This window comes from Arvicola amphibius, chromosome 4 (genome assembly GCF_903992535.2).
Source record: "Arvicola amphibius chromosome 4, mArvAmp1.2, whole genome shotgun sequence".
NCBI lineage: Eukaryota > Metazoa > Chordata > Mammalia > Rodentia > Cricetidae > Arvicola > Arvicola amphibius.
The window spans coordinates 155547854-155569479 of NC_052050.1; the positions used below are offsets into that span (position 1 = coordinate 155547854).

Here is a 21626-nt window from a genome sequence, read left to right on the forward strand (position 1 = left end):
AGAGATGGCTCAACAGTTAAAAACATTACCTGCTTTTCCAGGGGTCCTGAGTTCAATTCCCAGCAACCACATGGTGACTCACAACCATCTGTAATGAGGTCTGGTGCTCTCTTCTGGCCTAGACAGAATATTGAATATGCAATAAATAAATAAATAAATAAATAAATAAATAAATAAAAGACACTTGGGAGAGGACTAATATTGAAAGGGGAACATGCGTTTCGGTCCCCATCCAAGCAATAAAGAGTAAGGGCCCAAGACCCTGGGGGTCACACCACAGTGGGTCCTCTGGGTCATGAAAGTACTGCTGGCCTTGCATCCAGGATTACTTCATGTCCCACTAGATCTGAAACTATGGTTAAGGTCCGTCAGTGGATGCCCCAAACCCAATGCATTCTGTACACCCTTTCTGGGTGCTGGATTTGTCCAGGAAAAGTATGGAGCCCAGATGAGCCAACCAGAAGGACCATTTGGGAGACTTTGCAGGGTACTGATGGAGAAGAGGAAGAACTGGAGGATGACAGAAAATGCAGCCACACACCCTGTCCTGATGCCAAAGAAAGAAGAAAGGAAGGGAGGGGCTCGAGCTCCCGGAACCTCAGGACCCTGGAACTGCAGCGCCATAGGCCACTGTCTCCGAGGACCGTCTGGATCCGCTTGTTCGGGCATACATCCTGCACTTCATCAAGTCTTCCAGCATCCTTCCATCCCTTCTGTTTGTGGAAGAAGACATGGTGGGGTTTGACCCTCACATCAGGAGTCTTAGCTGATGCACCACCTCTCTGGTTCTCCAAGCTCTGGGGACTCAGACAGACACAGCACTGACAGTGGAACAAAGTAGAGATGCTCTCAGTTGTGGTAGACTCCCATCAGCCTCTTCTCCTCAAGAGCAGACAAGCGCAGTCCTACCCCCCAGGAAAAGGAACCCAGATCTCTTCCTGGTGCTGATGTCACAGGTCCTGGACATTCTACGTATCCAGGAGATCAAGCCTCCTCCTTCTGCTGGAGGGACTATGGCAGCGAACAGAAGAGCGAGGACTTTCTTATCTGTCTTCCTGCTGTGCTGCTGGCAAGGTGTGCAGCCCTGGCCGAATAGAGAGTTTTCAGGTAGAGTGCCCAGGAGACCGCAGATAGAAAACCATAGGCATGAATCAGGCAGGTAACGGTTTACTTCTCTGCTGCTGTTGAAAGGGTCCCTTCTGAACTCGAGGTGTTGAACTGATGGCAAAGCTGAGCTCTACCTGGTAACTCTCCCTAGTGACCTCATTAAGGTCTCTGTCCAAAAGGTCTTAGGAGCACATTCCTGGTTTGTCCGGCCACTGCCTGCCATGAACATGTAGCAGTGGATCATTGTTCTGGAGTCTCAATAGACACCACACCTGCCTAAGTGTGAGGAATATATTTACGTTCTTTGTAATGATATGGCCTCAGAGCTTGTTACAACAGCACAGATGGACTAAGGTATTCTCTGTCCTGCCTATGCAAATTTACCATCGAACCAATCGCGTTATTATGAAGTCCTGTGAAGTCTATGTGAGAGTTTTTTTTTTTTTTGGTTTTTTTTTTTTTTTTTTTTTTTTTTTTTTTTTTTGGTTTTTCGAGACAGGGTTTCCCTGTAGTTACTAGAGCCTGTCCTGGAACTAGCTCTTGTAGACCAGGCTGGCCTCGAACTCAGAGATCCGCCTGCCTCTGCCTCCCGAGTGCTGGGATTAAAGGCGTGCGCCACCACCGCCCGGCTGTGAGAGTTGTTTTATCTTGTGTTTTAACTTTCATTAACTTGCAGAAATAGTCTAAGTTTCCTAAAAGTAAAGGAGGGATGATAGGAGCCTTAGGATGGGCTGATGCTCTCGAATTTAAGTGACTGTGAACAATTTGCTAGTTTATTTCAGTTTGTTCTTTGGTATTTTTTATTTGGTTTTTTTAAAGACAGGTTTCTCTGTAGCTTTGGAGCCTGTCCTGGAACTAGCTCTGCAGACCAGGTTGGTCTCGAACTCACAGAGATCCGCCTGCCTCTGCATCCCAAGTACTGGAATTAAAGGCGTGTGCCACCACTGCCCAGCTGGTATTTTTTTAACATGGCACACACATTCATGCAACCATATGTGCATACATGTGCACATGCATAAGGAGACTAGAGAGTGACACTGAATGTCTTCTATTGAGTTCCACTATATTGTCGAACTCAGAGCTTAATGATTGGTTAAACTATCTGGGCAGCTACCTCTGGGGATCCACCTGTCTCAGTCCTCCCAGTCCTGGGGTTACAAACGTGCACCACCACACCCAGATGTTATGTGGGTGCTACTTTCTTCCCAGGCCTGGGGTTACAGACATGCACCATCACGCCCGGATGTTATGTGGGTGCTAGAAATATGAACGTGGGTCCTCATGATTGCACAACAGGTACCTTACTGAGACTCATATCCTCAGCCTCTTGGTATTTTTAAGCAGTAACTTGAAAGTTGTTTTTTACTAAAACTGTCATTGTGTATATTCATTATACATAATTCCATACCACATATAGACATTTTCATAAAAGTATGTAATATATCCAAACACATTCCTTCCCATATCTTTCTACCCTGCTATCTTAGTAACTTTCCTACAGCCCTGACAAAACACCATGACCATGGCAACTCACAAAAGAAAGCCGTTAACTTGGGGCTCACAGTTCCATATGATTAAGAGTCCATGAGCACTGTGTTGGGAATGATAGCAGCTGTAGCATGAATAATAAAAATGGACAAACATTGGGTTTCAAGCTGAAGATCAGAAGAGCAAAGCAGTAAAGTCACTAGAGAGATCTTACCTCTACCAAGGCTCAAACAAACAAAGGGGCAAGAGATCCTGCAATGCTCTCTGCCAACCTCAGACTCCACACTCCAAGGTCCTGTCTCTTCCCCTTTATATTCCTCTCTCCACCCAGCCCAATCACTCCTGTCTCCACCTCCCTAGTGCCGGGATCATATTTGTGTGAGCTCTGTTTCTTTTTTAGAAAAATTCAATCTTGTGTAGCCCAGGGTGACTTGAACTCACAGAGATCTGTCTACCTCTGTCTCCCGAGTCCTGGGATTAAAGGTGGGTGCCACCACTCCCTGGCCTGTATGGCTGACTAGTATGGCTGCTTTGCCCTCTGATCTTCAGGCCAGCTTTATTTATTAAAGCACAAATAATATGCATTGTAGGCAGCAGTCCTGGCTCTGGAGTAGTAGCTCAGAGTGTATATCCTACATATATATATATATATATATATATATATATATATATATATATATCATATTATACTCAAGTAGGAGGCACAGAGAGAACTAACTGGGGATGGCCTAGGCTTTTTAATGCACAAAGCCCATCCGCAAAGATCCATTTCCTCCAACAAGGCCACACCCCCTAATCCTTCCCAAACAGTTCCAACAACTGGGGACCAGGTATCCAAATACATGAACCTATGAGGCCATTTTCATTCAAACCACACTTCCCTTCCCTTTAGCCTCCTCCATTCCTCCAGAAAGCTTTGCTTTATGTTTATATTATATAGACATACATGATATTTGCCTTTCAGAACTGGATTAATTTTCTTAATGTGGTTATCTCCACTTGCATTTATTTCCGGAAAACGACATAACTTCACTGTTCATTGTGGCTGAAGAAGATTCAATCACACACACACACACACACACACACACACAGAGAGCACATCTTCATTAATAATTCCTTTGTTGTCAGGAACATAAGTTGGTTCTATAACTTCACTATTGTGAACTGTGTTGCAATAAACATCAGTGTTTAAACAGCTCCATGATGGGCCCATTTGAGGTTCAATGCATAAGTACCCAGGAACAAGTTCAAGGTGGCTCTTGTTTGAGTTTTTCTGAAGATCCTCCATACTGAGTTCCCTAGTAGGTAGACTAGCCTCCATTCAAGTTGGCAATATTAATTCTCACAGCTCCACCTTCCTTCATCATTACATCCAAACACATTACTTTTTAAGCCATAACCACCCACTTCTTATATTTATAGACATGTGGCCATCTTATAATAAAAAATACACTTAGTTCCCTGTTGTAAGGAGGCCGTTTGTTTTGTTCCTGGCTGCTCAGCCCCAAAATAACCACACAGAAACTGTATTATTTAAATGACTGCTTGGCCAGTTACTTAAGCGTATTGCTAGCTAGCTCTTATATCTAGAATTAACCTATATCCATCATTTTATATTTTACCATAAGGTTGTGGCCTACCAGCAAAGTTTTAGCGCATCTGTCTCCTATGGCTCTATGGCTTCTCTCTCACTCCACCTCCTTTCTCCCAGCATTCAGTTTAGTTTTCCCCGCCTACCTAAGTTCTAATCTATCAAGAGGCCAAGGCAGTTTCTCTATTAACCAATGGTATTCACAGCACACAGAGGAGAATCCCACATCACCACCTGTTTTCTGTTTAAATAAAAAGCAAGGTTTTAACTCTAACATCATCCTTGAACAGCTCCAACACTGAAAGTCTGAATTCCAAGTCCCATTTTTGATCTATAAAATAAAAAACAAGTGACATGCTTCCAACAAATGATAGCACACAAGAAACATTCTAATTCCAAAAGGGAAAACTAAGACATAGCAAGGAGGAACCATACCAAAGCAAGACCAGAACCCAGTAAAGCAAACAAATCCAGCAGCTCTGCGTCTGGCATCCGGCTCTTGAGGAGGGATCATCTGGGTTCCAAAGGGTTTAGGTAGCCCCGCCGCTCCAGCTGTGCTGCCTGCAGAAAACATGGCCTCCCTCTTGGGCCCGTTGCATCGATGCCTTCAGCTTTTCTTGGCAGACAACTCACGGTCCCGGCATTTCCAAAATCCCAGGGTCTCCAGTGAAGCTTAGGCTTCATCGCCACAGCTTAACGTAGTGACCTCTCAGGGGCCCCTTGCAGGGCTTCAAGTCTACCACACACAGTTTGGCCCCTGCAGTCTTCTGGAACCATAGTGCGAGACTCCATGACCCCCTCAGGATTGCACATTTCATTACTATAAAGGGAGTGTACCAGGCAGATGCTACTGCCAAGTCCTGCTGCCAGCTTGTACTGGAGGCCAGCCATCTTGGACCACATTTGTATCGGTCTCTGTGTGTCTTCCAGGCTGACCGTGGGGACATGCATCCCTAAGTGTTATTTTCCAGCAGTAGACCCCTCCACACACTCAGCTAAGGCTCTCTCCTAGTGGATGAATTTGCACTTCACAACCTGGAGCCTTTGATTGGCAGGCCCTGTCTTTGGGGCATTTCTTCTAGTGTCCCGGAGCAGAGCTGGAGTTTTCTCAGAGCTTCGTTTTAGCGCCCACTTTGGTCACAAATTTCAGCTTGCTACACTCCTTTTTTATCGTTCTGTCCAGCTTTTCGAAAACTTTCACGGAGACCTGGGTAAGTGCCGTAAGCAGTGGCCACAGCGTTAACACCTTCCTGTACTGACATTTCCTCCACCAAACAAATTAATCCATTAACTTTAAAATGACCCTCACTCAGATTCTCAAGGCAGAATGCAAACATTCTTTGTCAAAACCTATTATGAATGGTCCCTAGCTGGTAGAATCTGTGTCTCCCTCTGAAACCTCATGAACCAAGACCCTACTGTCCTTGTTTCTCTAAGAATTTTTTTCAAGACAGTCCTGGCTGTCTTAGATCTCACTCTGTAGACCAGGCTGGCCTTGAACTCATGGAGATCCACCTGCCTCTGCTTCCCAAGTACTGGGATTAAAGGCGTGCACCACCATCACCACCTGGTATCTTACTCCTTATGTTAGTATAAATGTATAGCTTTTCCACATTTAGTAATAATGTTCTCCACAGACTTGTTACAAAACCTTTACTATGTTGCAATATGCTCCTTCAGCGTGTTTATCATGCATCCATATGAATTCTATAAAAAGTCTGTTGGGCATCTATCGAGACAATCATGAGACTTCTGCTTTAAAGACTATGGGATACTGGATTACATTTGCGAGTTTTGTAGGTTGAACCCAATCCTGCAGCTCTAGAGTGAGGTCGACTTGATCACGGTGAATGATCCTTTTGTTCTATCTCAAATGCACTTTTCAGTGTTTTCCTTAGGATTTTACATCTGTGTCCATCAGGGGAATTGGTCTAATGTTTTCATTGTGCCTTTATCTGTTGTGTAAAGATACCAGCTTCATAGGAAGTTTAGTAATGTTCCTTTTTTTTGGTGTTTTATGGAACAATTAGAAGGGGAGCATTGATGTTCTTTTAAAGTCCGAGGCCAGCAACATGGCTCAGCAGGGGAGGTTCTTGCATACGGGCTTGGCAACCTGAGTTTTCTGTATTTATTAAGGCTTCCTTTGTATTCTGTTATATGATCTATTTTACAGAAAGCTCCATGAGCTGCTGAGAATGTACTCTGCTGTGCTTGGGTGGAGTGTTCTGCAGATAGCTCTAAATCCATCCGATCTATGTTTACCTCAGCTACTTGTTTTTATTACCGATGACATAAGTAGCATCTGGTGAGAGGAGGGAACTGTTGTCACTCGCCCATGAATGACATTCCTGTATTGTGCTGGGTCGATCTGTATCTTCACATCTAGTAGTATTGTTCTATGAAATTGGATGCCCTGTGGTCAGTGTTCATGTGTTTAAATTACAGTGTCCTCTCAATACACTGCTTTCTTTATCGGTATGAAGTAACAGACATCTCTTCTAATACTTGAACTCTATTTTGTCAGATACTAGATTCTAATATTAGAAATCAGATCTTCCAATTAGAAGATCAATACCTGCTTGTTTCTTAGCTCCGATTGCTTGGAAGACCTTTGGCTCTCCTTTCAGACTAAGGTTGTAGCAGTCTTTGGCAGATGTGTTTCCTGTAAGCAATACTGAAGATGCATCCTGCTTTTTAATCCAAACTGTTAAGCTGTGTCTTTCAATCGGAGAGTGGAGACAATTAACACTCAGTCATTGCTGGGAGGTGTCATGGCTACCAGTGACTGTCAACCTGCTAGGATCTGGAACCACCCAGGAAACAAGGTCCTGGGTGGTCACTGAGAGCACAGGGCTGATTTCTGAGGCTCCCTGTCCTATGCTGTGGCTTGGGCCACTTGTACTGGGAAGGGAAGAGATTCCCAGATTCCAGCAACCCCTCTAACCAACAAACTTCACTCCCAGTATTTTTTCTTTGTCCTTTACTTATGACGGTTTAGCTGGATTGGGGGCAGACAGCTCTCTCTTGGTAAGTCTACCAGTCTGTCCATGTTTTCACCACGGCTTTGTGGGGCAGGAGAATCTGTTATTTTACTACGGAATGGGTTTTCAGTCACTGACTTTGTACCTCTTTTTGCCCATCTATTTTGATTATAGGTTCATTCCATATTTTAATGGTTGACTTTGCTTTTAGAGTATTTTGGTTTTTGTTGTGGCTTGAATAAGAATGGCTCCTATAGGCCCATATATTTAAATGCTTAGTCATGAGGGAGTGGCACTATTTTAGAAGGATTACTGAGCCCTGGAGTGGGTGTGGTCTTGTCAGAGGAAGTGTGTCGCAGGGGGAGGTTTTTGAGGCTTTAAAAGCCGAAGACAGGCCCAGTGTTGTTCTTTCTGCCTGCAGATCAGATGTAGCTCTCAGCTACTTCTGCACCATGCCTGCCATGCCTGTCACCGTGTTTCCTGCCATGATAATGGACTAAGCCTCTGAAACTGGAAACAACAAGCACCCAGTTACACACTTCATTTTGTAAGGGCTATCTTAGTCCTGGTGTGTCTTCACAGCAATAGAACAGTGACGAAGACAGTTTTGTTTGTCTGTTTTATTAAGACAGGGTCTTACTATGTAGCCCTGACTGGCCCGAAGCTTGCTATGAAGACCAGGCTGGCCACTAACATACAGATATCAGCTACCTCTGCCTCCCAAGTGCCGGAATTAACTGCAAGAGCCACTACACCTAGTTTCAGTATTGATTGTATGTTGTTTATTCTGCCTTTTTTTCCTTATTACTTTCAGAGTGTGGCTACATACCAGCTGTGGCTTCCAGCCCCTAGCAGTCTGTTTCACTTGATCTAGTGTGTCTGTGAGGTTTTCTACCATGTTCTTGTACAGGTTACTGTGTGTTTCTTTTCCAGGAGTCCAGTTGTCTGTTTTTCAGAATCTCCATCTCCTTACAGAAATACTTTTTTGTCCAGTGTTATCTTCTGTGATTTGCTCAGCTATTTATTTGGCCCCTTTGAAGTCATAGATCATTTTAGAAATCATCCTTTGTCATTTTATCATTCAGGTATGTTTAGAGTTGGTCACGGAGCTGGAGAGTCTTAAACTTGGGGAGTCATGTTACCCTGTGTTCTCGAGTAGCTTGTGATTCTCTGTTGACATTTGTGCACCTGCTGGGATGGGTTTTTTTTTTACCAATATTTTTACATCTTTGAATATTCCATACATACTTACAGAGTAGATTGACCATATTCCTCTACTGTCACTTCCTTCCAACTACACAGAGTGGCCCCATGCAGAACTCCAAGTCCAACTGGTGTTGCTCATATACACATGCCCGACTGGGCATGAGTAATCTCCTAGCCGCCACATCCTCAAGAGAGTAACTCTCCCTCCCTCAGCAGGCAGCTCCACCTAGCTTCAGGACTACTCCTATCCATGCTGGAATTTTGACTAGTTTACTCCTGTGCGGGTCACCAAGGTGACCCTGTGCTTGACATATTTTGGATCTTGATCTACTGTGAGCCTTTCACTTGTACCCCCAACTGAACTTCCTGGTCTCACTCCCACGTAGCCTCTTTGGCTATGATGAATGGGTTGATAGAGTATTCAATCTCACTCCCATCTGACCTCTTTGGCTGTGATGAGCAGGTTTTGATAGAGTACATATTTCCTCTTGGTCGGTCTCACAAGAGCACCGTCCTCTAGTGGTTCAGGACATATGATGCCAGCTGGAGCATGATTTCTAATTGGTGTCAATAATAAAAACCTGGAGTCAGACATTGGGGGTAAAAGCTGAAAGATCAGAGAAGCAGAGAAGCCAGGCAATAGTTCTTACCTCTACGAAATTCTCAGACTGAATGGGGTATCCTGTCTCTACAAGTCCTCAGATTTGAACTCTTTGAGCTCCTTTTTCTTCCCGCCTTATATTCCTCTCTCTGCCCAGCCATATCCCTTCCTTTCTCCACCTCCCTAGTGTTGGGATTAAAGGTGCGTGACTCCTGGGTACTGGGATTAAAGATGTGAGCCACTGCTGCCTAGCTCTGTTTCTCTTTGAGACTGGATCAATCTAGTGTAACCCGGGATGGCCTTGAACTCACAGAGATCCACCTGCCTCTGCCTTCCGAGAGCTGATATTAAAGGTGTGTGACACCACTCCCTGGCCTCTATGGCTAACTAGTGGCTTAGCTCTGCACTCTGATCCTCAGGCACGCTTTACCTGTTCCAGCACAGTTTCACCACAGCCAGCAGCTGAAGATATGGTATGTGCCACCTGTGGTGGTTACTCCTCTGGACTCCTGCAGTGTGAGCTCACAGGATATGAGATCTGTCTACAGGGAGGTCTTTGTGCTGTTCACATCCCTCCTCTGCTATGATGTGAATGTGTAGGAGTGGACTTTCCTCCCTCGTATAGTCACACATACTTGGGTTATGCATAGTGGGGCTTTTATCTCCCCTATTCTTTAAGTTAAAGAACCCACCAATGTATTAGTATGGCTGGCCTCCCTCTTTCTTGAAGAAACATAGTTTCATTTATATAGCAAATTATTATATGGTAGTGGGTGTCAGAAGGACCCAGAACAGGTACAGGATGCTGGTCCTCACGAGTGTCTCCGCCAGCATCACTTGTCTACTGCGCACAGCTCTTGCCTGTGTTTGAGACTTCCTCACCTGGCGTTTGTTAAGGGATTTGCTCTCAGTGCTATCCGGTCATTTTCTCCTAAGACCCGGTCAAAACTGGGATGGCATTCACAGTCCTCTCTAGCTTGAAACTGCATTGAACCCCTGGATGACCCTCACGGTCTCCATCGGTTGTAGAATGGTAGAATGGTTACCACAAGGACTAGGCTGGGTGTGGCGGCACGTACCTTTAATTCTACACTTCAGAGACCAAGGCAGGCAGATCTATGAGTTTAAGATCAACCTGGTTTACAGAGCAAATTCCAGGGCAGCCAGAGCTTTGTAGAGACCCTGCATAAAAAGGAAACAAATAGTAAATCTCACAAAGAGATCTAGTCATAACCATGCATGACTCTCAAGGTCTCGCTAGCTTGAGACCGGCCATAGCCATGCATGACCCCCAAGGTCTTCTTCAGCTTGAGGGACCAGTGAAAGGAGTTCTCCATTGTCTTGGGGTAACACGGGTCCCCTCACCCATCCTGGGTGCTCCGCTGCTTGCCAGGAGAAGAGCTGTAGTGCAAGTGTGTATGGTTTCCTCGGGGGAAGGTGCTACCCACCGAGAAGAAGGCTAGCAGTGCTAGCAGTTGATGTGACTCTTGTGACGGAGAAGGGCTCTGGCTTGCGTTCACTCAACTACCTGGAGTGAACTCAACCCAGCAGTGAGCTTCATGAAGCCAGTGCTGATGTGGGCAGTGCTGAGACATTTGAGTGTCTCTGACTTGTGGGGGTGTGTGCTGTCTGGAAGCTGTGACTCTCAGGAGGAGGTGACAACAGCAAGAACATGGTAGAGCAGCTACACTTGACAATGCACGTGAACAGGCATGGACAACATGAGCATACACACCACGCATGTGCGCACGGCTGACTTGCACAATGCTTCCATTGTGACTACGGGACAGACACGAGATGAAAAGAATATTTTTAACAAAGTGCTGGCGCTACACAGCTGTACCCGTTCATAACGATCCATTAATGTCCCATGCGGAGAGAACTGTACTGTTTGTTTGGTTTACCGAGGCCAGCACACTGGGAAGCAATTGTCATCACCGGCACAGACCTCCTTACATATTTCCCATTGTTCTGAGCTGTGCAGACGAGCACATTGGGATGCAGATTGTCCATCATTAAAGCCTTTGAGAACAGCTTTGTCGTTGGTTTAGCTGCAACTTTAGTTCTCCCAGACAGCTCCGTGCCTCAGAAAGAGAAGGGACGGTGGCCCTGTTTGCCATCTTTGGGGTCCCAGGACCTGGGAGCTGGAAGAAGAGGCCAACCCTGAGCTCAAACTAAGGGATGTACCAGATCAAGAGACAGCACAGACCCCGAGATAAACAGAGGTCACGTCGGAAGGAGGAAGTGTGTGCTGGACGCTGCAGAGGAGAAACTGGTCCTCAGAATTCCCACAGTGCCCAGATAGAGCAGACCCTATACGCCCAGCACGGCTCCTCCTGTCCATCAGGAAGCAGACATCACAGATAAGACAGCCCTGGCCCTGGAGACAGCTGCCATCCAGAACTCTTCGGTTCACTAACCAGCGTCTCCACTTCTTACCAGCAGACAGACCCCCTGGAGGGCTCTGCTCACACATGAGTTAGGAGGTGACCAGCCTCTGGCCCTCCCCTCCCCCTGAGAGAACCTCAGGTAGCACAAGAGAGCGTGCAGGGTCACCTGGAGCTCCGAGAAAAACACTTGTGAGGTGTTTTCTCATCACAGGACAAAGCGACATGGAGAGCCTTAGTCAGAGGCGGGGCAAGGGCTGCTTCTCCCTGTGTGCCAAGCTGGGCTTGGGCTGCCCAGATGGGATCCCAGGATGGAGTTCTCCAGCCTGGTGGCCACCAGATAGTATCACCAGCCATGCAGGAGGCAAAGCACTGCCTCCTACAACAGAGCACTCGACCCTCTTCCTTCTTTGCCCCTGTAATAGAGCTGAGTTGTCCCTGAGTGTGGACACTGTCTTAACATCCACGAGGATGACTCTAGTGACCAAGAAAGCGGTTCTAATCGGGGCACTTGGGGAAATCATGGGTTCCACTCACACAGCTGTCCCATGGGTAATGCCTTTACCATCTTCCATATGAGAAAAATCCGGAAGGGCTTCCCTCGGCACACACGGGAAAGGGCAGTACTCCACACAAGGTCCTTCCCCTAGAGCAGGCTGGGGCCGTCCCTCACAACGACCCGGTCACAAGGAGGTGGGTGCAAAAATCAATAAGTGTTGTAAACTACAGGGTTGTCTTTTTTATTTCCCTTATCAGGTTTAAGGGCTAGACAACTGCCAAGTTTTAAAGCTCTGGATGACGATATAGCTACAGTGTTTGGTAAGGACTCCCCAGGGGAACACCAGGTCCCATGGTGAGGGAGGGCGGGCACTCACCAAAGCATGTCCCGGACAACCTGGTGTCAGTTACAGGCACTGGAGGAACCGATTTGGTTTAAGGTCAGAACCATATTCTTCTGGCCCGCGGCGTTAGTGCTGAAGTCAGAATGACCGTCAGAACCAAGACGCACGTGGAGCTCTGCCTCTCTAAGTGGCGTCCAGGGAGTGGCAGGATGTCACCCGTGGACTCGTTTCAAACACCCTGCACCACGGCCTGCTCAGGCCTTCCACATCAGAATCCACATTTAGATGGAGACACTGTTGCAATGTGTGTGCAACTGAGAGATCTTAGGACAGGGGGCAGCTCCTCAACCTCAGTCCCCAGCAGGCAGGGCAGTCCCCAGGGAGGTGGTGAGGACCTGGCCTCTACACAGGGTTTCAGCCTCTATGGCCTTGTCATGGTACCTCAGGGTACCGGAAGGGGCTCGGCACACACAGGGTGAGGACCCTTGTATGACCCATACTGTCCTTCAGAGCCAGCTGTACACGATCCACCTGGTGCGGCACTTCAGCAGGTAGACCATGTCAAATGACTGACGTGGTCAGTCTTCGGAATGGTCTACACAGTCCAGCGTGCACTTCACACCCAGGCTAATTCTGTCTGCACTAGACACACTCCCTGCTGTGTCCGCGTGCCCACGTCTGTCCTGTGAACTGTGCTCACCGCCCCAAACCACCCCTCCCCTCATTTTACACTTGGTAAAGTGAGGCCCGGAGAAGCTGTCTGAGCACAGTTGTGACTTTCGGTTTAACACCCTGGGGCACCGTGGGAAAGGGGTCATCTCCTAGGAATCTGTCTGCCCGTGGCCACTTGACGTCAAGGGCGTCAGGAGTAGATTAAGGGAGGACAGGATGTGGCTATGAAGCTGCTCTCAGAGCTGAGCCTCATCAGGAAGGTTCTGGCTTGAATGAAGATACTACCAGGTGACAGGGTCCTTTCCAGGGGGGGTCCCCTTCCAGGAAGGTCAGCTTTGCTCGTTTCTGAGTCTGGGCTGGGAAATCATCATGGCCTCCCCTAGTGATGGACTGATCACACGAATGAGTGAGCAAATGGTCCCAGCTCACCTATGCTGCCCTGTCTACCGTCCTATGCTACCATACAGGAGACCTGGTTCCCACCCAGCCGGAGCCTCATCTTCTGACTCCAACATGAGTGAGTCACATAAAGCTTAAGACAGCTTCCCTGCACTGTCCCGGGTCAGAGGGCCATGATGCTGCAGAGACAGGGGCTATTTCCAGCCCCAACTATGATCCCCATACCATGCTGGATGCGGTTGGCCTCATAAAAGGCATGAAATTTTACATCCCATTTTACAGAAGGTCCAGTGGAAGCTAGAGACACAAAGAAACTCATCCTTGTTCATATCTGAGTAAGAAAGGAGCCAGAGTTGGTTGGATACGAAGTCCAGGACACATGTAAGAGAATTCTTGGAGAGGCAGTAAAAGGAGACTGGCTGGGATGGGGGCGCACGTCTTTAATCCTCTGCACTAGGGAGGCAGAGGCAGGCGAATCTCTGAGAGCAAGACCAGCCCGATATCCAGAGTGAGTTCCAGGTCATCCAGAGTCACACCACACAAAAGAAAGGCTGGGGGACTGGAGAGATGGCTCAGTGGTTAAGAGCATTGCCTGCTCTTCCAAAGGTCCTGAGTTCAATTCCCGGCAACCACATGGTGGCTCACAACCATCCGTAATGAGGTCTGGTGCCCTCTTCTGGCCTGCAGACATACACACAGACAGAATATTGTATACAAAATAAATAAATAAATAAATATTTTTTTAAAAAAAGAAAGGCTGGACCTGTGCAGGCAAGGATGCTGTTCTAGAGTGAGTTCCAGGCCATCCAGAGTCACACCACACAAAAGAAAGGCTGGACCTGTGCAGGCAAGGATGTTCTTCTGTCAGCACTTGAGGGCAGTCAGGACAGAATGACGTGAACATGAGCAGGGAACGGGCTAGGTGTGGGCACTGTCTTTGAAGAGTGTATTAGATTTAGATTTCTCTCAGGATGACAAAATGCCAGAAATAAGCACTTACAAGGATGAAGATATATTTGGGGTCGGTTTTGGAATTTCTAGTCCTTGTTTGGTTGGCTCTGTTGCTTTGAGCAACCGGTCACACATTCACACATCATGGTGCAAGTGTGTGGTAGTTAAAAACAAAGAAACAAAACAAAAAAAAATGCTATTTACGTCATAGCCAAGAAGCTAAAAAAGGAGGGGGACCAGGGCTCCACCACCTCCCTTGTAGATAGCCCCAATGACTTAAAGACCTCCGTCTAAGCTCTGCCTGAAGGAGGTTCCATCATCCCACCAGTGCCACCAAGGAATCAAGCCTTGGAAGACAAGGGCATTGCGGGACCTTCAACATCTGGATTACAGGGATGCTCAGGGGATACTCAGACCATCTCAGGTTTTCTGAATTTGGGAAGGCGGGGGTATGGACAGCCTCCCCAGATGAATTCTCCAGAGTAAAGCCACTGTCCATGAGTTCCTTGTGGTTCCTAGTGCAAGGCTGACAGGTGGCCTTTTCCACTTCTGTGAAGATCAGTTCTTCACAGCACATCTGCCCTGCATCATTGGCTCTATAACATGTTCTCGTGTGCTTTTCCCAAGATGAAATTCTAGTCCGGGAGATTTTGGATCCAGGGAAAACATCATATTTTGAAAATCAAAGCCCACCAAAAGCCTTAGAAGCAAAAACAACGAAGGATAAAAGCAAGTATATTCTTTTTACCCCCACAACTTCAATTATTGTTAGACCCATGGTGTTGAACATAGGTCCCTATTTCATGAGCACTCACTAGATCCAGCCGTATCTGGGCAGGAACAGTGGAAACGTGAGGGAAGCCGTGGCCCAAAGCCACTGTTATGTTGCTCCTGAGATGGAGGGAGTCACCGCCAAGACAGAGGTGGCTTGCTTCACTCTGGGGTGATCTCCGGGTCACGTCCATGTATGTTCTTAGACCGTGGACGTGAATAGGGTTCAGGTGCTACAGGAGCACAGGCTTAGATGAGCCAGACCAGTAGCTTAACACATCTCAGCACCTTGTGCTCACACTCACCGATGGCTTCTGAGGGAAGCTGTTACACTGTGGGGTCGAAGCAAAGTCAAGGTCCCACATAGGACACACCCAAGGCCAAGGGGAGCAGGGGAGAAAGACAAAGCACAGCTCCACATTGTGAGACTGGTCAGGCAGATGGGGCATCACAGGGCATGAAAGCAGGATTAGACAGTGGCAAGTAGAGGCTCTGGGGAAATGCACTCAGAGGTGGGAGGGCTCAACACTTCCTGGGAGGTTTTAGTTCAGAAATAACTAGGTCCTGTGGGTTTGTTCACCCCATAGCTGCCTAGTCCCAAACCACCGGGCTCAAGGTGGTTGGATGACTATCTAAAGATTAACTTTTCAACACACAGTTCAGCTAGAACTGGGGCACTGTGCCACCCTTCCAGCTCAATACTGTAAAATAGGGCTCAGGCCAAAATTGTTCATAAGCACATAACAGGAAAACGCTCCCCTGGTTTATTTGTTTGTTTGTTTTTTTCCTATGTTCTTCATCAAAGAAGTCTGGGTGAAAGAATCCAGTACTCCTAAGAAACATGAGAAGCTATCCTCTCCTGAGACCATAGATACCCTTTCCTTTGATGGTAAATATAACCCCACAAACCCCTTCCTGGGCTCAGAACCTAACTGGGGAGTTCCAGCCAGATGCAGATGGATGCTTCTGCTTGGGTAAGAGCAGAAATTCCTCTGCTGGGGTTGGTGGCTGTTGGACCTGGTTACATAGGGTTCTTACTGTGTCCCGAGGTGTCTAGTCCTGTACTGAGGTTCAGCATCCACAGCTGCCTAGCCCTGCCCTATGCCTGCCCCTGCAGAACCTGGCCCAGAGGAAACATCTTCTTGTGAGTGGGCAGTTACCAGGAAGGAACACAAGCTGAGTCCTCTCCCAGACTTCCAACTGAATCATTTCTCTATGAATAGGCAAGAGTAGACTGAGAGATAGAGAACAGACTCATGGGTAAGGAAATCTGAGGTTAGAACAGAGGAGGGAGAGGGGACCTTGAGGTAGCACCAGGGCCCTAGAGCTGGCTACATCCCTTGGAACAGTATGCTGGTTCACTGGAGGTCAACAAACATCCCAAACCAGTCCAGTATGTTGTTTGCACTGCTGCCCAGGCGTAAGGACTGACCTGTGGCCACCACATGGACTCCTTCCCTCCTCAAGCAGTCCCTAAGAGGACCAACAGGAGACTTACTCTGGCCCCCGGGCACAGAGCAGCCATTAGTACAAATGAATCCCTCACTGCAATTGTTTGACTCCCAGCAACTACGCCAAGACAAGACTCTCCAGGGACTGAGTGAGAATGTTCATGAGTCATGACTTCATGGCAGAGAGGGTGAGGACCAGGTGGGAAGAGACCTGGAGATCACCAGAGACTAGCGTGAGACCCTGGTAATAAGAAGATAGGACATCCAGAAAAAGAAACCAACAAGAGCAGGAAGGAGGGCCTTTGGGCTGCCTGGTGTTTCCTATGCAGATCTGAACTAACTAGTCAACATTCAGGAAGGAAGTCCTAGGTGTCAGCAGCAGCAGTGTGGACAGAGTCCTCAGGTCCCTGGACACCCCGGCCAGACTCCCTGCTGTGTATCTGCTGCCAGTGACGAGGGTGAGGCCGATCTTGGAGACAGAAGGCAGGGAGAGATCGCCATTTGTTGCTCCCATGTTCTTTTCTAAGACAGAGAAAGAATTTAAACAGACAAAATATGAACTGGAAGGAGGTTTTATTAGCAAACATGGTGGCGGAGAAACAGCTCGGCCATTGAGAGCATTTGCTGCTCTTGCAGAGGCTCCGAGTTTGGTTCCCAGCACCCACATCAAACAGCTCAGAAGTGGAGATCGAATGCCTTCTCCTGGACACCACAGACACCTGCATACGGATGACTCACAGATCCACACATATATTCACACACACACACACACACACACACACACACACACACACACACACACGTAAAAGCTTGTTAAACAAATCTTCAAAACAAACACACATTTAGGAGTGATGCCTAGCTTCGTACAGGCTCTGTGCTCAATCTGTGGGGTGGGACACAGGGTGACACAGGCTGTTCTGACCTGGAGAGCTCACAAGAACTGCTTTGGGGCTGTATCTTGTCAGGGTGTACGTCTTTCAAAACAAGGTTCATGCTGATGGCTGTGAATCCCACATCCTGATTTTTGCTCCCCTTCTGATCACTGGTCAGTCCCTCCTACAGGTCTCTAGGGCACAGAGGAATGGGTTGTAGCCAGGCAACTCCTTCCCAAGGTCACATCACGGACTGCCAGCAAAGTCCAAGTCTAGACCCCAGGGAACTAGAGCAGATGTGGGAATCAGTGTGAAAAGGCAAAGCGCAGAGGGCCAGCTCCTGCCTCAGCACACAGGTTCTCTGCTGGAGGCCCTTCCGGGGGAAGGAGAGTTCCAGGAAAAGACTCAACCAGATGAGTGGGCAAGACTGTGAGCACTACTGGACCTGGAGGCTGCCCTGACAGTAAGCCAAGCCCACCCGCTATCTGGGTACCTTTGACTGGATAGAGAACTCGTGGCCTCCTATTATCTGGGAGATATCAAAGCTGCAAGCCCTTCCCAGCTCTGCCTCGGGTACGGCAGGTGTGCTGGGCTGAATAAAAGCATCCACCCCTCTCCACACATGGTCATGAGTATCAGAAGATGGCTGTACTTGTAGGTCTCTGCAGCAGAGCACCCCCCCCCCCTTCAGCGTTCTCTCATCTTTGCCAGTGATGCTGTGCCCTCTCCCCCAAGCTGAGGCCATGGAGCACAGAGGACTAGTGGTGAGATGCACACCCTTAATCCTGACATCAACCTCAGCTATAGCACACTGCTCCCTGTCACCCTGATCTTCACATGGACCTTTCCGGGTGTGCACCATCCAGCCCAGAGTGTTGTGTGGCAACAACATAGAGTAGTGAGTGTGTGCAAACCTGTTGGAGAAGGCCTGTTTCTTCAGCCCAGCCCCAGATCCGTCCAGTGGAAACGCTGATGGCTGCGTGCTTGGGGCTGCAGGAAAAGCAGGTCGTGGGAGATGGGGAACCAGTCCTGTGTCTGGCTGTTGCAGGGGTACGTGGATGGCACAGGGCAAGAGAGGATGCATACCTGTAGCATCTCAGTAAGCAACAGAGAGCCCAAAGGAAAGTAGAGACATGTGTCCTGTAGGCTAACATGACCCTCAGTGTCTCCCAGGTCCAAGACCAGCAGGGTCTCTCTCTCTCTGTGAAAGGCCTGAGAAGCTCTTGGAGCTCTCATATCGGAGATGAGGCCTTGCAGCGGTGCAGACAGCAGGAAGGACGCTGAAGGAAACACTGTGGCCTCCACTACAGGTTACAATGCCCAACATAAGCAAAGATGCTTGTTTGCCAAGTTGATGGAGACTAGAGGTCTGTGTCTGGCTGCCTGTGAGAAGGGGGCTGCTGTATGGTCATATGCATTTAGGCATCACGTAGGGAACAAGGATGGGGGGGATCCCAGGACAGGTTAAAAAGGGAGAGAAAGGCACTTAAAATAGCATCCATTGTGACATTATTTTAAGCTTACAAAAGTGTCACAAAGAGCTTGTAAAACCGTTCCCAGCCCTTCAAGGTCGGTGGCTGGGAATGGGTGGGGACATTCACTCCTGCAAAGCTCTTAAATAACCACGAACACTGGCTACAACAGAAATAAATGAGCAATTGCTGCGGGACAATTGTCTGGACCCTGTCGATTGTATTGTAATAAAATGCTGACTGGCCAGTAGCCAGGCAGGAAGTAGAAGTGGGGCAACCAGAACAGGAGAATTCTGGGAAGGGGAAAAAGTCAGTCTGAAGTCGTCAACCAGACACAGAGCTGTGACTGCCTCACCAAAAAAAGGTACCAAGCCACGTTGCTAACACAGACAAGAATTATGCACTAATATAAGTTATAAGAGTTAATAAGAAGAGCTGGAGAGATGGCTCAGTGGTTAAGAGCACTGCCTGCTCTTCCAAAGGTCCTGAGTTCAATTCCCAGCAACCATATAGTGGCTCACAACCATCTGTAATGAGATCTGGTGCCCTCTTCTGACCTGCAGGCATACATGCAGACTACTGAGAATACTTATACATAATAAATAAATAAATCTTTTTTATTTCTTTCTTTTTTTTTTTTTTTTTTTTGGTTTTTCGAGACAGGGTTTCCCTGTAGTTTCTAGAGCCTGTTCTGGAACTAGCTCTTGTAGACCAGGCTGGCCTCGAACTCAAGAGATCCACCTGCCTCTGCCTCCCGAGTGCTGGGATTAAAGGCGTGCGCCACCACTGCCCGGCAATAAATCTTTTTTAAAAAGAGTTAATAAGAAGCCTGAGCTAATAGGCCAATCAGTTTATGTTAATGTAGGCTTCTGTGTGTTTATTTGGGACTGAACAATTGTGGGACGGGGCAGGACAGAAACCTTGGTCAACAAGCAATGATAAACTCTCAGGTCTTGTTCACTGCGCAGTGCCCAAAAGAGCTTATTCTGGAACCAAATACGAGAGACTACAGCCCAGGAACATAGATCCAGCTCACCCCCAACCCCATGTCCAGACGAGGCCACAGTTTCACTAAGTTCTTATAGTAATAGGATAAGGAAGTTAAACATCAAGACACTGTTATGGAAACCAGGTAGGCAGTTACAGACAACCAAGAAGTCTCTGGTGCAGGCCTTGACACTCTCTGAGGACACCCTTTGCTTTGGGATCAGTGGAAGCTAAGGGTCTGCTTGTACACTCCAGAAGGTTTGACCTAATAGCCGCAAAGATGACAGTCAGACACTGCGGAGGACAAAGGACCACCCACATAGACTACCATCAGACTTGTGGCGTTCTAACCGCGCCATGATCCCTGCAGGTCTCTCGGTCAGTCTGCCTTGCAGAGGGTTTGTGCAAGGCAGGGCTTCTTCCTGGAAATTCAGTGCCTATGCACACAGCACATGCAAACATTAGCACCCCTCTGCTGTGTTTCTGGGTCTAGAGGCCATAAGGACTCCACCTGTCCACTGCCTCAGTGTTCCCAACATGGCTGCTTCCTCTTCCACTGTGTCTTTGATTACCTCAAAGAACACTGGCCAGTTCCGCTGTGGACTGGCTTTCAGTTTGGGTTTATGAGAATTTTTCTGCCTCTAGGAATTGAAAACATTTCATCTGGCTGTCCAGCTTTATTTGTTTATAGTGAATGACTACGACTATTTGAAATTTCTTGTTTATGAATTTGGACTGAGTAGGTGCTCCTGGAGGCCGCAGGGCAGTAGGCTACACACATGTACACTCCGCATATGCTCACTCTATGTGGTGAAACCCAGGGGCCTGGTTTTAAAAAGTTTGCAGTTAAACACTAATTGTGGAGTCTATTCATTGTCCTTACTGTCTCCACAGATGAAGAGAAACAAACACTTTTTCAGATAAAAAGCCTCGAGACTCTGGAGAAAATCATCAACACTATCCGAAGAGCTATTGGTAAGCAGGCACTACAGTGGCGTCCTATGGCGAGTCCTGCACTAGACAAGGAGAGGGCCAATAAGACCGCAGGTTGTGGTGCTTGCTGCCAAACCTGCAACCAGATGTCCATCCCTGGGACCCACATGCTGAAAGGGGATAACTGAATACTCAAGCTGTGTACACGCTCGCTCTCTGTCTCTCTGTTTCTCTCTCTCTAACACACACACACACACACACACGCATGCACACACACTAACACACACACACAGAGATGTAATTTTTTTAAGGAGAAAGTGGGCTGAACACCAGCATGCATGTCTGTCTGTCTCTCTGCTTCCTGGCTGTGAGCGCAGTCCAGCCAATGCCTCATGCTCCTGCCTCCACGATTTCCAGCCATGGCTGGCCACCTGTTTGCACTGAAGGACACCTGATGTCAGATGCTTCCAGAATGCCATGCAGGACAGAGGAGTCAGTACCACTGATATCAGAGACTGGAAGGGTCTGACACAGGCTGTGGTCACGGTCAGCGAGACAGTCATAATTACTCAAGACAATCTCTTCCCTGACAGGAACTCATCTCAAGAAAAAACAGAGGTTTCAGAAAAGCAGGAGAATCAGACAGTTCCTGGGGAAACTGAAGAAGCCCTAAGGACTGGGACTGGTGGAGGGGCAAGCCACTGCCCACACCTGGGGACAGAATGGAGTGGGAACAGCCACTACCCTGTGTGAAGAACTGCACTCAATGAGCACCAAATAAAATTAGCATATTTTAATATTGTTATCAAAAGTGGCTTTTTCGAGTTATTTCTTTATTATAATTTTTTATTATTCAAAATGGAAGAGATGACAGAAATTGGAGGGCATGGAGTGGGGGTGGGAACCTAGTGCAGT

The 21626-nt window shown here is 47.7% G+C and overlaps 1 protein-coding gene across 1 annotated transcript; it reads left to right on the forward strand.

The window, feature by feature from the left end:
• The first annotated feature begins 1013 nt into the window (after nucleotides 1-1013).
• LOC119811651 (sperm acrosome-associated protein 7-like) lies at nucleotides 1014-21384 on the forward strand. The gene is made up of 6 exons (XM_038325547.1): nucleotides 1014-1107; nucleotides 12118-12180; nucleotides 14853-14954; nucleotides 15802-15885; nucleotides 20673-20753; nucleotides 21305-21384. Exons 1-6 carry the CDS (start codon nucleotides 1014-1016, stop codon nucleotides 21382-21384), a joined length of 504 nt encoding a protein of 167 aa, XP_038181475.1.
• The last annotated feature ends 242 nt before the right edge of the window (nucleotides 21385-21626 follow it).

What these genes read in the sequence shown, in the direction of transcription:
- LOC119811651 (XM_038325547.1), top strand. Translation starts at nt 1,014, where the DNA reads ATGGCAGCGAACAGAAGAGCGAGGACTTTCTTATCTGTCTTCCTGCTG. An exon ending in AAAAACAACGAAGGATAAAA is followed by an intron (nt 14,955 to 15,801) that starts GCAAGTATATTC and finishes TCTTCATCAAAG; the next exon opens with AAGTCTGGGTGAAAGAATCC. An exon ending in AGATACCCTTTCCTTTGATG is followed by an intron (nt 15,886 to 20,672) that starts GTAAATATAACC and finishes CTGTCTCCACAG; the next exon opens with ATGAAGAGAAACAAACACTT.